This window comes from Doryrhamphus excisus, chromosome 13 (assembly GCF_030265055.1).
Source record: "Doryrhamphus excisus isolate RoL2022-K1 chromosome 13, RoL_Dexc_1.0, whole genome shotgun sequence".
Lineage (NCBI taxonomy): Eukaryota > Metazoa > Chordata > Actinopteri > Syngnathiformes > Syngnathidae > Doryrhamphus > Doryrhamphus excisus.
In genome coordinates this window covers 19,726,173-19,742,450 of record NC_080478.1, presented here as the reverse complement: position 1 = coordinate 19,742,450, position 16,278 = coordinate 19,726,173, and the positions used below count along the sequence as shown (strand labels likewise).

The following is a 16,278-nucleotide window of genomic DNA, read 5'->3' as shown; positions in this document are numbered from 1 at the left end:
AAATGTGAATGGCATGATATCAAAATATGTTTTTTGAGGACTATCTGGAATATGAAAAGATAAAAAAATTTCATTACAAAGATATTTCAAGAAAACAAGTCAAGTATATTTCATCCCAACATGCGAATGTAATTCCATCACTACCCACCAATTGAGTTTCTTCCATCGGATGGTGTGACTAATGTTCATCTGATGTCCACCAAGGATGGAGGCTACCAATGTGGGTAATAAATATGGTCTGATACGTATTGTACATTACGTCCATAAGGACGCTTGTACCAGTCTGTCACCCGGTCAGGGTTTGAACTAGTCCTCGGGCATTTCTTGGTTTACACACACACACACACACACACACACACACACACACACACACAGAGACATAGATATGAGCCACATAGCCTGTGGCCCCATCTGTGTTGGAGATGGATTCGTATGAGAAGTGGTGTCACAAATGTAGGTCTCTTCGTCTATTTAAGGCTTGATTAATTAGAGCATTTCAATAAGGCCAACGTGAGAGAGCAAGAGCGAGCGAGAGAGAGAGAAGAGAGAGAGAGAGAGAGAGAGAGAAGGATATTACCTTTATGAATACTTCATTCATGTGCCACTTCCTGTGACCACCATGACTGAGGAGATGAATTGGGCCGCTTGATCCGTTCTTTGTTAGTTTTCAGTTAAATACTACGGATGTTTCTACAATTATTGTCCCAGTGTTTACTAATTACTGGGAAAACAGGAATTAGTAATTATTATGTTACTCCCAATACTGAGAATGAGTACACTTATACCTGGTTTAATGGTCTATAGCTCAAAGACACATCACTGATATGTTGTCCATCCATCCATCCATCCATCCATCCTTCCATCCTTCCATCCTTCCATCCATCCATCCATCCATCCATCCATCCTTTCATCCATCCATCCTTCCATCCATCCATCCATCCATCCTTTCATCCATCCATCCATCCTTCCATCCATCCCTCCATCCATCCATCCATCCTTCCATCCATCCATCCCTCCATCCATCCCTCCATCCATCCATCCATCCTTCCATCCATCCATCCTTCCATCCATCCATCCCTCCATCCATCCATCCATCCATCCATCCTTCCATCCATCCATCCATCCATCCTTCCATCCATCCATCCTTCCATCCATCCTTTCATCCATCCATCCATCCTTCCATCCCTCCATCCATCCATCCATCCATCCCTCCATCCATCCATCCATCCTTCCATCCATCCATCCTTCCATCCATCCATCCCTCCATCCATCCATCCATCCATCCATCCTTCCATCCATCCATCCTTCCATCCATCCATCCTTCCATCCATCCATCCTTCCATCCATCCATCCATCCATCCATCCTTTCATCCATCCATCCATCCCTCCATCCATCCATCCATCCATCCATCCCTCCATCCATCCATCCATCCATCCATCCATCCATCCTTCCTTCCATCCATCCATCCTTCCATCCATCCATCCATCCATCCATCCATCCTTTCATCCATCCATCCATCCATCCATCCATCCTTCCATCCATCCCTCCATCCATCCATCCATCCCTCCATCCATCCATCCTTCCATCCATCCATCCATCCCTCCATCCATCCATCCATCCCTCCATCCATCCATCTATGCATCCTTCCATCCATTCATCCTTCCATCCATCCTTCCCTCCATCCATCCATCCATCCATCCTTCCATCCACCCACCCATCCATCCATCCTTCCATCCTTCCATCCTTCCATCCATCCATCCACCCATCCCTCCATTCATCCATCCATCCATCCATCCTTCCATCCATCCCTCCCTCCCTCCCTCCCTCCCTCCCTCCCTCCATCCATCCATCCTTCCATCCATCCTTCCATCCATCCATCCATCCATCCATCCATCCATCCCTCCATCCATCCATCCCTCCATCCATCCATCTATGCATCCTTCCATCCATCCATCCTTCCATCCATCCTTCCATCAATCCATCCATCCATCCATCCTTCCATCCACCCACCCATCCATCCATCCATCCTTCCATCCATCCATCCATCCATCCATCCATCCATCCATCCCTCCATCCTTCCATCCATCCTTCCATCATCCATCCATCCTTCCATCCTTCCATCCTTCCATCCTTCCATCCTTCCATCCTTCCATCCTTCCATCCTTCCATCCTTCCATCCATCCATCCACCCATCCCTCCATTCATCCATCCATCCATCCATCCCTCCCTCCCTCCCTCCCTCCATCCATTCATCCATCCATCCTTCCATCCATCCTTCCATCCATCCATCCTTTCATCCATCTGTCCATCTGTCCATCCTTCCATCCATCCATCCATCCAACTTTCCATCCTTCCAACCTTCCATCCATCCATTTTCTACCACAATCCTCACGAGGGTCGCAGGGGGTGCTGGAGCCTAATGCGTGCTAACCACTCGACCACCGTGCAGCCCACTTCTATGTTGTATATCAACAAAAACCTTCATTTTGCATCATCTCCGTATCTGTCAGTGACCATTACCAACACCCTGATGCAGCAGTTGCCATTTGCAATTCAATCTCGCTTTCATTATGGCTGCCATTTATGTTAACATGAGAAAAGATGAAAGCCCACCAGTTTTTTCTCTCATTTGGTTAGCTGACTGCTTTCCTTGTTGTTGTGTAGCTTGTAGGTGTGTGTATAAGTGTGTGGGTGGCTGCTAGCTTTTATATTGTCTATGTGAGTGTCCTCTGTGGGTGCTAGCTGCTTGTGCGTTGCATGTGTGAAAAGACGAGGACGAATCTCTGAATCTGTGCAGAATGTAACACACACACACACACACACACACATTCAAGGTCGTCTTTCTTTTGATACATACTGATGATCTGGGTATGTTTTTATATCATGTAGAAATCCTCCCTATGAGGACTCGAATAGTGGGTTTTGAATAGAGGATAAGGGAATCTTAAAAAAACAAATTATAGAGAACCAGATTGTTGTTTATTCCTGACAACAATACCTAATACAGACATCCGGGCTTATCTGCAGTCCCTGTATGCCTACAAGTAAGCGGGTCTTATTACAATTATAATGAGAACCAGATTGTTTATTCCTGACAGCAATACCTAATACAGACATCCGGGTTTATCTGCAGTCCCTGTATGCCTACAAGTAAGTGGGTCTTATTACAATTATAATGAAAACCAGATTGTTTATTCCTGACAACAATACCTAATACATACGCCGGGGCTTATTTGCAGTCCTTGTATGCCTACAAATAAGCGGTTCTATTACAATTATAATGAGAACCAGATTGTTTATTCCCGACAACAATACCTTATACATGCGTCCGGGCTTATTTGCAGTCCCTGTATGCCTACAAGTAGGCGTGTCTTATTACAATTCTAATGAAAACCACGTTGTTTATTCCTGACAACAATACCTAATTTCAGACATCTGGGCTTATCTGCAGTCCCTGTATGCCTACAAGTAAGCATGTCTTATTACAATTATAATGAGAACCAGATTGTTTATTCCTGACAACAATACCTAATACATACGTCCGGGCTTATCTGCAGTCCCTGTATGCCTACAAGTAAGCGTGTCTTATTACAATTATAATGAGAACCAAATTTTTTATTCCCGACAACAATACCTAATACATACAACCGGGCTTATCTGCAGTCCCTGTATGCCTACAAGTAAGCGTGTCTTATTACAATTATAATGAAAACCAGATTGTTTATTTTTGACAACAAAACCTAATACATACGTCCGGGCTTATTTGCAGTCCCTGTATGCCTACAAGTAAGCATGTCTTATTACAATTATAATGAGAACCCGATTGTTTATTTTTGACAACAATACCTAATACATACATCCGAGCTTATCTGCAGTCCCTGTATGCCTACAAGTAAGCGGGTCTTATTACAATTATAATGAAACCCAGATTGTTTATTCCTGACAACAATACCTAATACAGACATCTGGGCTTATCTACAGTCCCTGTATGCCTACAAGTAAGCGGGTCTTTTTACAATTATAATGGAAACCAGATTGTTTATTTCTGACAACAATACCTAATACAGACGTCCGGACTTATCTGCAGTCCCTGTATGCCTACAAGTAAGCGTGTCTTATTACAATTATAATGAGAACCAGATTGTTTATTCCTGACAACAATACCTAATACATACGTCCGGGCTTATCTGCAGTCCCTGTATGCCTACAAGTAAGCGTGTCTTATTACAATTACAATGAGAACCAGATTTTTTATTCCTGACAACAATACCTAATACATACGCCGGGGCTTATTTGCAGTCCTTGTATGCCTACAAGTAAGCGTGTCTTATTACAATTATAATGAGAACCAGATTGTTTATTCCTGACAACAATACCTAATACATACATCCGGGCTTATCTGCAGTCCCTGTATGCCTACAAGTAAGCGGGTCTTATTACAATTATAATGAGAACCAGATTGTTTATTCCTGACAACAATACCTAATACATACGTCCAAGCTTATCTGCAGTCCCTGTATGCCTACAAGTAAGCGTGTCTTATTACAATTATAATGAGAACCAGATTGTTTATTCCTGACAACAATACCTAATACATACATCCGAGCTTATCTGCAGTCCCTGTATGCCTACAAGTAAGCGGGTCTTATTACAATTATAATGAAAACCAGATTGTTTATTTTTGACAACAATACCTAATACAGAAGTCTGGACTTATCTGCAGTCCCTACATGCCTACAAGTAAGCGGGTCTTATTACGTAATAATTATAATGAGAACCAGATTGTTTATTCCTGACAACAATACCTAATACATACGTCCGAGCTTCTTTGCAGTCCCTGTATGCCTACAAGTAAGCATGTCTTATAACAATTATAATGAAAACCAGATTGTTTATTTTTGACAACAAAACCTAATACATATGTCCGGGCTTATCTGCAGTCCCTGTATGCCTACAAGTAAGCGGGTCTTATTACAATTATAATGAAACCCAGATTGTTTATTCCTGACAACAATACCTAATACATACGTCCAGGCTTTTTTGTGAGGGTGCGTGTATAAGTATCCTTTGAATTTGTGTTTAGCTTTAGCTAACAAAATTTAGCTAGCAAAATTGAGCAAATACCTTCAATCATCAGCAGTAATATTACAATATTTACCATCAGCTTACTTGTGCAAACCTAAAAACCCAAAACAAGCAAAACTGGGATGATTGTGGTTTTTTTGGTGATTAATTGATTAGATTAATTCCAGATTATACACTAAGAATCTTGAAATCTTGAAAGAGTTTCTGAGTATTACGCAAGACAGTCGCCAATATCATGCATGCTAAAAGGCCTGGGAGAGAGCTGATCTATTTTAAACCTCCAGGCTCCAGCTCACAGAAAGAAGCCATGTGGGCTGCTAACGTTGGCCACCACAGCAGGCGCTGCTGATTTGTGTGTAAATGCTGTGTTCAACCCCCTCCCTGCAGAAACCTGGCACCACTGACTGCTACTTTGAAGGCAGGTTACATAACGGTGACTGGGACTGCATCGACAAATGTGTATCCTGTTCAAATCCCCCCCCCCCCCCCCCCCCACACACACTCCCAAAAAAAAATTCTGACTTTTATTTAGGATGCTTGTGGTATTTGTGTGTGCAAGAAAGAAAGCTGCAAATACAAAATGACACTACCACCACCATATTTTACTGTTGGGATAATGTTATCTTTCTGAAATGTGCCAGCAAAACTTTTGAAGGTTAGTTAAGCTGAGATCACAGTGAGTCTTCCAGGTCCTGATGCAGCAAAACAGTCCCAGACCATCACACTACCACCACCATATTTTACTGTTGGAATAATGTTCATTCATTTTCTACCGCTTATCCTCACAAGGGTCACATGGGGTGCTGGAGCCTATCACAGCTGTCTTTGTGAGAGAGGCGGGGTACACCCTGGACAGGTGGCCAGCCAATCACAGGGCACATATAGACAAACAACCATTCACACTCACATTCATACCTATGGACAATTTGGAGTGGCTAATTAACCTAGCATGTTTTTGGAATGTGGGAGGAAACCGGAGTACCGAGGGTGGAATTGAACTCGGGTTTTCTAGCTGTGAGGCCTGTATCCATCCATCGATCCATCGATCCATCCATCATCCATCATCCATCATCCATCATCCATCATCCATCATCCATCATCCATCATCCATCATCCATCCATCCATCCATCATCCATCCATCCATCCATCTATCCATCCATCCATCCATCCATCCATCCATCCATCCTTCCATCCATCCATCCATCCATTTTCTACCACAATCCTCACAAGGGTTGCAGGGGGTGCTGGAGCCTATCCCAGCTGTCTTCGGGCTGGTGGACTGGTGGCCAGCCAATCCCAGGGCACAAACAACCATTCACACTCACATTCATACCTATGGACAATTTGGAGTCGCTAATTAACCTAGCATGTTTTTGGAATGTGGGAGGAAACCGGAGTACCCGGAGAAAACCCACACAGAGATAGCCGAGGGTGGAATTGAACTCGAGTCTCCTAGCTGTGAGGCCTGCGAGCTAATCACTCGTCCGCCGTGCAGCCCATATTTGCAAACAGTTTAACAATAATTCATGGTTCCATTTATCACAGTGAGTCTTCCAGGTCCTGATGCAGCAAAACAGTCCCAGACCATCACACTACCACCACCATATTTTACTGTTGGAATAATGTTCATTCATTTTCTACCGCTTATCCTCACGAGGGTCGTCACCGGCTGTCTTCTCGGGGCGAGAGGCGGGGTACACCCTGGACTGGTGGCCAGCCAATCACAGGGCACATATAGACAAACAACCATTCACACTCACATTCATACCTATGGACAATTTAGAGTCGCTAATTAACCTAGCATGTTTTTGGAATGAAGTCGGCCCCATATGTGACACCAATTCATTAAGTCCATTGTGTTCTTATTATTGATGAAAACCATTTTTATAACCGGTTTATTAATGTCGTCATGTGTTGTAGTATTGTTAACATCAGCATTATTATTATTATTATTATTATTATTTTATTACCAAAGCAACTGTCTCGTCACAGCACATTAAAAACAAGTTTCAACACCTCCATTCACACACTCCATTCTTTCATTCTGACCCCGAATGAGCCTCACTGCGTCATCCTTTGTGTTCTCCGCTCAGTCCTGTAGAGCAGCAAGAAATGCCAGCTGATACGACACATCCACATGACGTCTCCTCCGCCTGCTGAGGCTGCATTTCAAGGGTTCACCTTGAAACAAAGGACATTCCGCCTCGCTGGGTTATTTCACAAACACACACACACACCAAAAAAAAAAAAAAAACACAATTCATACTGAAACACACACTTGACTTCAAAGTCGCATCAGTAGCATCAATGTAGCATGCAGCTTTAAAAAAAAACAACACAAAATATAATATAAACACAAGCAGTGTAGGACTGTCTTTCATTGAAGTGTAGCGCCCTCTGGTGTATTTAGACATGTACTGTACAGTACTGTCATTTCAGCTTGAGCAGATGATATCATTTCAAAGAAGTAGTATTCGCACAACGATATCGTTTTTAGCATTTTTCCACCACAATAAATCTAAAATAAAACAATCAATGCAAAAAAAAATAATTTTTTTTTGATGGCGCTATCTGCAGTTATGAATCGAGCAGAGAGTGCCATCTCACAAGTCAATTCACTCAATATTTTCCAGCAGGAAGATGCTTTGCAAGACATTTTATACATATGTTTAATAATTTAGGGTATGTTTAATTTTTGGTGTTGTTTTATGGGTTCAAGTTTTTTGGCCATTTCTGGGAGGGGGGGGCATAAACCCCCACAAATAGCACCTCGAATTCCTCCATATTTTGGGAAAAAATATTTTTTTTATTTGATATTTTTGGGAAAAAAATTGAATAATACTCTTCAGGCATTATAATAAAAACAATAATAATAATAATAGTGAAAAAATTAGCTTACTTTAAGTTTTTTAGTTTTATTTAGTTTTATTTTGAATGCATTATGGGGGTGTGTAAAGGTTAAAATCCGAAATCCGAATCGAGCAAATTATTATCTGCAGTTATGAATCGAGCAGAGAGTGCCATCTCACAAGTCAATTCACTCAATATTTTCCAGCAGGAAGATGCTTTGCAAGACATTTTATACTTATGTTTAATAAATTAGGGTATGTTTGATTTTTGGGGTCGTTTTATGGGTTCAAGTTTTTTGGCCATTTCTGGGGGGGGGGGGGGGGGGGGCATAAACCCCCACAAATAGCACCTCGAATTCCTCCATATTTTGGGAAAAATATTTTTTTTATTTGATATATTTGGGAAAAAAATTGAATAATACTCTTCAGGCATTATAATAAAAACAATAATAATAATAATAGTGAAAAAATTAGCTTACTTTAATTTTTTAGTTTTATTTAGTTTTATTTTGAATGCATTGTGGTGGTGTGTAAAGGTTAAAATCCGAAATCCGAATCGAGCAAATTATTATCTGCAGTTATGAATCGAGCAGAGAGTGCCATCTCACAAGTCAATTGACTCAATATTTTCCAGCAGGAAGATGCTTTGCAAGACATTTTATACATATGTTTAATAATTTAGGGTATGATTGATTTTTGGGGTCGTTTTATGGGTTCAAGTTTTTTTTGGGGGGGGGGCGCATAAACCCCCACAAATAGCACCTCGAATTCCTCCATATTTTGGGAAAAAATATTTTTTTTATTTGATATTTTTGGGAAAAAAATGTAATAATACTCTTCAGGCATTATAATAAAAACAATAATAATAATAATAATAGTGAAAAAATTAGCTTACTTTAATTTTTTAGTTTTATTTAGTTTTATTTTTAATGCATTACGATGGTGTATAAAGGTTAAAATCCGAAATCCGAATCGAGCAAATTATTTCGGAATAGTTAAAAAAAAAAGGTAAATCATGAAAACGAAACTTAGCGACAGATTTCATAATCGTTAAGCGACTTTTCTCCGAACATCAAAAATTGTCACGCAAAATTCGAAAGCGAAACCCTTTTTAAGCCGACATCACTCAAAATGGCTGACTCGTGTTGACATAAGCGGTTGTGAACATCACCAAAAAAAAAAATTGCTCGGACATTCCGATTCCGGAATTCCGATCTTTTGAAGTTACATAAGTGGCAGTCCCCGAGTCGCTGCTTTGTTTTGATTGATTTTGACGTGACGGCACGATAAAGGTCCTCCATTTTTAACGCCAAAGTGCCATTTTTTTTTCTCGGTAGTCCCAACGGTCTTTGAAAGTTTTTTCGGAAAGTCTTTTCCGTATGTCTACAATGTCGTAGTAGCACCGATTTCTTTGGCCTTGTCCCGCTTGTTCAGACTTAGTTCTCTCCCTCCCAGGGTCGGATCGGTCTTCCTGTACAGCGACCGGGGCGGAGCCATGTTGGTGAGTTCGTGCTGGTCGGCAAACAGCATCCTTTCGTTCTCGTGTTGGACTTTCAGTTGTTTGGCGATGCGCTTGCCGATGAGATAAAACATCTCGCAGATGCACATGAAGATGCACAAGGCGCTGGAGACCACCATGAACAGCATGAAGATCTTCTTCTCAGTTGGCCGGCTAATGAAGCAGTCCACCGTGTTGGGGCACGGTTCCAGGGAACACTTGGATAACCTGGGAACATTAAAATCGCATTAAGCACCTCGTTTAAAAAGAAACTTCGATTATATTTCCGGCAATTACTTAGGTAGATCATATCCGTGGTAAATCCGATACAGGATGTAGAGGAACGAGATGTCGAAGCCGGCTTTGAAGACCAAACTCAGCAGATAGGTCCACCACAGACCTCCTCGCTTCTTGCCCGGGTTGGCGTACAAGTGAGAGCCTTGGTGCAGCTCCACGTATTTCTTGTCCTTCCCTTCTCGGAATTTAACGTGAGCCATCACCATGAGGGACGGGCAGGTGACAAAGATCAGCTGCAGCGCCCACAGACGGATGTGGGAGATGGGAAAGATGTGGTCGTAGCAGACGTTGGTACAGCCCGGCTACGAAACAACAATGACAAATTAACACAATCCATTGCAGGAAGGAAATCAGACAACAAAAACCAAAGAACAAGACAAAGTCTGTAATTAGGATTTTTTATCTCAGAATTTTGACTTTTTATCTGATAATTTTGACTTTTTTATCTCATAATTTCAACTTTTTATGTCATTATTTTGCTTTTTTTATCTGATAATTAGGACTTTTTATCTCAGAATTTTGACTTTTATCTTATCATGTTGACTTTTAATTTCATAATTACGATGTTACCTGATATTTTTGACCTTTTAATCGCGCGATTTTAACTTTTTATCTCATTATTTTGACTTTCTTATCTCATCATTTTGACTTTTTATCTGAAAATTATGACTTATGTCACAATTTTGACTTTTTATCTGATAATTATGGCTTATCTGATCATTTTGACTTTCTTATCTCATAATTTTAACTTTTTATGTCATTATTTTGATTTTTTCATCTGATAATTTTGACTTTTTTATCTCATAATTTCAACTTTTTATGTCATTATTTTGATTTTTTCATCTGATAATTTTGACAAAAACCAAAGAACAAGAACAAGTCTGTAATTAGGACTTTTTATCTCATAATTTTGACTTTTATCTTATCATGTTGACTTTTAATTTCATAATTACAATGTTTACCTGATATTTTTGACCTTTTAATCGCACGATTTTAACTTTTTATCTCATTATTTGGACTTTCTTATCTCATAATTTTGACTTTTTATCTGATAATTATGACTTATGACTTACCTGATAATTTTGACTTTTTTATCTCATAATTTCAACTTTTTATGTCATTATTTTGATTTGATTATTTTGATTTTTTTTATCTGATCATTTTGACTTTTTATCTCTTAATTTTAATGTTTTTTTCTCTTAATTTTGACTTTTTATCTCATAATTTTGGCTTTTATCTTATCATGTTGACTTTTAATTTCATAATTACGATGTTACCTGATATTTTTGACGTTTTTATCTCACAATTTTGACTTTTTATCTCATTATTTTAACTTTCTTATCTCATAATTTCAACTTTTTATCTGATAATTATGACTTATCTGATAATTTTGATTTTTTTATCTCATAATTTCAACTTTTTATGTCATTATTTTGATTTGATTATTTAGATTTTTTTATCTGATCATTTTGACTTTTTATCTGATCATTTTGACTTTTTATCTCTTAATTTTAATGTTTTTTTTCATAATTTTGACTTTTTATCTCATCATTTTGGCTTTTATCTTATCATGTTGACTTTTAATTTCATAATTACGATGTTGCCTGATATTTTTGACGTTTTTATCTCACAATTTTGACTTTTTATCTCATTATTTTAACTTTCTTATCTCATAATTTCGACTTTTTATCTGATAATTATGACTTATCTGATAATTTTGACTTTTTTATCTCATAATTAAAATTTTTATGTCATTATTTAGATTTTTTAATCTGATAATTAGGACTTTTTATCTCATAATTTCAACTTTTTATTTCATTATTTTGATTTTGTTTTAATCTGATAATTTTGACTTTTTATCTCATAATTTTGACTTTTTTCTTATAATTATGACTTTTTATCTCATTATTTTTGACTTTTTAACTCATAACTGTGAAGTTTTTTCTCATAATTACGACTTTTTTATCTCATAATTTTGACATTTTTTTCCTCATAATTCGGACTTTTTATCTCATTATTTTTGACTTTTTATCTCATAATTTTGACGTTTTTTCTTATAATTATGACTTTTTATCTCATTATTTTTGACTTTTTATCTCATAACTGTGATGTTTTTTCTCATAATTACGACTTTTTATCCAATTATTTTTGACTTTTTTATCTCATAATTTTGACTTTTTACCTCATAACTTTAATGTTTTTTTCCTCATAATTTTGACTTTTTATCTCATAATTTTGACATTTTTTCTTATAATTATGACTTTTTATCTCATTATTTTTGACTTTTTATCTCATAACTGTGACGTTTTTCTCATAATTACGACTTTTTATCCAATTATTTTTGACTTTTTTATCTCATAATTTTGTCATTTTTTCCTCATAATTCGGACTTTTTATCTCATTATTTTTGACTTTTTCATCTCATAATTTTGAATTTTTTTTCTCATAATTTTGACTTTTTATCTCATTATTTGGACTTTTTATCTCATAATTGTGATGTTTTTCTCATAATTACGACTTTTTATGTCATTATTTTGATTTGAAATTGGTATCATGTTTTTCAGTAGCAGAAACTGGCTTTTTTGTTAATTTTTTCTTTTTTTTTAAGGGCTTTATCGTTGAAATAGGTGTGTTTCATGACATGTATCGTTAGCTCCCTCATGCTAACTCATTTGCCCTTTTTGTTGACATAAACAGCACATGTGTATTCCGCTTTGCATGTCGTCTTACCTGCCGTGTGTTGCACACAAAGTCTTTGCTCTCATCGCCCCAAACTCTCTGTGCTGCCACCACAAACACCAGCACACGGAAGACAAACACCATGGACAGCCAGATCCTCCCAAATGCCGTGGAGTACTTGTTGACTCCACTCAACAGACTCTCAAGGCCCGACCAGTTCATCCCTGCGGCTGCTCTTGCCTGGGTGATGAAATGTGCCCCCCCCTAAAGGACAAAGTGGGAAACACAGTTAAATCAGAAAACAATCACTGGCAAGTGAGGGAATTACAACCAGGAATTCTGGGCCCTGTGACAAAAAAACTCATCCATCCATCCATCCATCCATCCATCCATGGTTGCGGGGGGGTGATGGAGCCTGTCCCAGGTGACTTTGGACGAGAGGCGGCGTACACCCTGGACTGGTTTCCAGCCAATCATAAAGCACATCCAGTATAGACAAACAACCATTCACACTCACAGTCACATTGATGGACTGCTGAATATGGTTTTTATTATTATTATTATTATTATATCATAATTGGGACTTTCATCTCATAACTTTGACTTTTTAACTGATAATTTTGACTTTTTATCTCATTATTTTGATGTTTGTTCTCATAATTTTTACTTTTTATCTCAGAATTTTGACTTTTTATCTTATTATGTTGACTTTTTTCTCATAATTAGGACTATTTCTCTCAGAATTGGGACTTTCATCTCATAACTTTGACTTTTATCTGATAATTTTGACTTTTTAACTAATAAGCTTGACTTTTAATCTCATAGTTTTGATGTTTTTTCCTCATAATTTAGACTTTTTATCTAATAATTTAGACTTTTTATCTCTTAATTTTGATGTTTTTCTCATAATTATGACTTTTTATCTAATAATTTTGACTTTTTATTTTATTATGTTGACTTTTTTTTCCTCATTTCTCATTTCTAATTTTTTAATTCTCTCATTAGGACTATTTATCTCATAATTGGGATTTTTATCTCATAACTTTGACTTTTTATCTCATAATTTTGACTTTTTATCCTATTATGTTGACTTTTTTTCTCATAATTAGGACTATTTATCTCATAATTGGGACTTTTATCTGATAACTTTGACTTTTTATCTGATAATTTTGACTTTTTATCTCATAATTTTGACTTTTTTCTCATAATTACGACTTTTTATCTCATTTTATCTCAGTAGAAGAATAATACTTTTACCATTGGAATCATCACTTGGGCGTGTACCCTGAGAGAAAGTTTTCCGGTATTACCATATGCTGTATACAGAACATTGATAATAGCAGCACAGCATAAAGAGTAACCAAAACATAACCTGAGAATAAAAACAATCCCAACGTTGCCAGCTATGAGCGTGTGCATGCATGTGCAAGCATGTCGCACGTCACTGATTGGTGCTGCCAAGCAAGAACATGCAGTGGAAACACTGATGTGGGTGAGGTTTAGGTGGTTTGGGAAAGAAAAAACAGTCCGACTCACTTGTTCCGCTTCAGTTTATGAAGAAAAAATTCAAAAAGATATCACATTTTAGGAGGAAACCGGAGTACCCGGAGAAAACCCACGCATGCATGGGGTAACATGCAAAATTATTTTTATTTTTATTTTTATTTTTATTTTTATTTTTATTTTTATTTTTATTTTTATTTTTATTTTTATTTTTATTTTTATTTTTATTTTTATTTTTATTTTTATTTTTATTTTTATTTTTATTTTTATTTTTATTTTTATTTTTATTTTTATTTTTATTTTTATTTTTATTTTTATTATAAAGGGTTTATTTGTCGATTTGAGGGGCTTGGGCATCTAGTCCGGATGCCTCCTGGACGCCTCCCTGGTGTTCCGGGCATGCCCATCCGGGAAAGCCTTCCTTATATGGTTTATTGTTAAGAAGCACGGAATGATGGGCATGCCCAGAGCTGGGCCGTGGGTGGAATAAATCAAAACAGACCGTTTTGGCGGGAATAGGTGCAGATTCTGGAAAATCTAAAAAGTTTTCTGTGCAGGTTATTGTGTGTAGCTGCTCTATAGGCCCACAACTCAATACAAAGGGTCGAAAAATGAGCACAATAAGTCCCATTGAAGTCATTGTCAAAATATATTTGTATTTTTTACTGTCCAGTTATTGTTGTTGGAAGAATATGTTTTAGTTGATCTGACTTCAGTACGGCAACTTTTTTAACATTAACTATTTTAACTATTTTAACCATTTTAACAATTTTAACAATTTTAACAATTTTAACTATTTTAACCATTTTAACTTTTTTTTAACTTTTTTAACTTTTTTAACTTTTTTAACTTTTTTAACTTTTTTAACTTTTTTTTTTACTTTTTTTGCTTTTTTTAAACTATTTTAACTATTTTAACCATTTTAACTATTTTAACTTTTTTAACTTTTTTAACTTTTTTAACTTTTTTAACTTTTTTAACTTTTTTAACTTTTTTAACTTTTTTAACTTTTTTAACTTTTGTTTAACTACTTTAACTATTTTAACTATTTTAACTATTTTAACTATTTTAACTATTTTAACTATTTTAACTATTTTAACTATTTTATTATTATTACTACACAAGCATCTTTATTTACACATTTTCATATAAATTGTAAATACCTGCCCTTTACTTTGATACCAAAATCATACATGTAGATCAGGGGTGTCCAATATGTGACTCGTGGGCCATTTGCAGCCCATGACTCATTTTTTTTGGCCCCTTGGCTCTTAAAAAATAAAATTAAAAAAGTAAAATTAAACATAAAAAGACAGCAAAATTGGAGAAATGGAGCAAAATTGAACAATGCAAAGAGAAAAAATGAAAAATGGGCTTTTGTACAAATTAAAAAAAATACCGTACATTCGATTTTCAGTATGCAGTCAGTCATTTACTGATGTATTTACCGATGAAAACCACATAAGGAGGGAATCTGTATATCATCGATTAACATATTCCCGATACAGTAACTCACTGTTTTGCTGAGAAAATGATTTTTTTTTAGATGACTTAAAACAGGCGAGGCACAGCATCGAGGACTATTCCGCTTTGACAAAACAACCGCTAGTCTCCATGGCAACTCCACTGCCTACTAAAATGACCTTTGTCTTGTCTAGGCTTGTTGGGACATTCGTGAACGAGGTGTCATCCGTTGTCATGTACTTTAACGTCGGTTTTAACACATGTGTTTCACCCCGGTCGCCGCACACAGTGGAAACAATCCACGCAATACACTATACGACTATGACGCCATTTGTCATCATGAAGTAAGAATCTTTTTTCATCAAGCTAAAGTTTCCGAGAATAAAAGGATTCATTCGTTTCATTGGAATAACTTAGCTTAATAGTGTTTACAATAGGCTTGTTTACTGTTCAATCCCCCGCTGGCGACATACTTGTGTTACTATTGAAAAAGTTATATTTGTGATACAAGAAAATACATGAAATACACTTACCCGGTGATGAAACTTCTTTTAAAACTCTGGCACTTGGAAAAAAAACCAACAGAAAGAATGAGTTTACAACATTAAACACGGAACATCTGGTGAAAAAAGCATTTCGCTCCTTTCCGCCTTTCAGGATTTGCGTCTTCTTTGCTCAGCCTTTACTCGGATCCTGCCAAACCAGATTCAGACTCTCCTACGTCATCGCACACACCTACACACACACACACATACACACACATGCCCGGTCTTGTTAGAATTAACAATACAACTATGTAGTACAACACCCAAAACCTAGCAAAAGAACGATACATATGTATAGTATAAGTACATATGGTTTCATATGGGACCAATTATCCATCCACTGTTCACACATGTGG

General features: G+C 37.0%; 1 protein-coding gene across 1 annotated transcript; it reads right to left on the bottom strand.

The window, feature by feature from the left end:
• Positions 1 to 9,028: 9,028 nt before the first annotated feature.
• LOC131140568 (gap junction beta-4 protein-like) lies at positions 9,029 to 16,272 on the bottom strand. The gene is made up of 4 exons (XM_058091111.1): positions 15,911 to 16,272; positions 12,462 to 12,674; positions 9,732 to 10,033; positions 9,029 to 9,662 (listed from the first exon to the last, which is right to left on the bottom strand). Exons 2-4 carry the CDS (start codon positions 12,630 to 12,632, stop codon positions 9,320 to 9,322), a joined length of 816 nt encoding a protein of 271 aa, XP_057947094.1. The 5' UTR covers positions 12,633 to 12,674; positions 15,911 to 16,272; the 3' UTR covers positions 9,029 to 9,319.
• Positions 16,273 to 16,278: the final 6 nt, after the last annotated feature.

What these genes read in the sequence shown, in the direction of transcription:
- LOC131140568 (XM_058091111.1), bottom strand. Translation starts at nt 12,632, where the DNA reads ATGAACTGGTCGGGCCTTGAGAGTCTGTTGAGTGGAGTCAACAAGTAC. An exon ending in TTGTGTGCAACACACGGCAG is followed by an intron (nt 10,034 to 12,461) that starts GTAAGACGACAT and finishes GTTGTTTCGTAG; the next exon opens with CCGGGCTGTACCAACGTCTG. An exon ending in CACGGATATGATCTACCTAA is followed by an intron (nt 9,663 to 9,731) that starts GTAATTGCCGGA and finishes TAATGTTCCCAG; the next exon opens with GTTATCCAAGTGTTCCCTGG.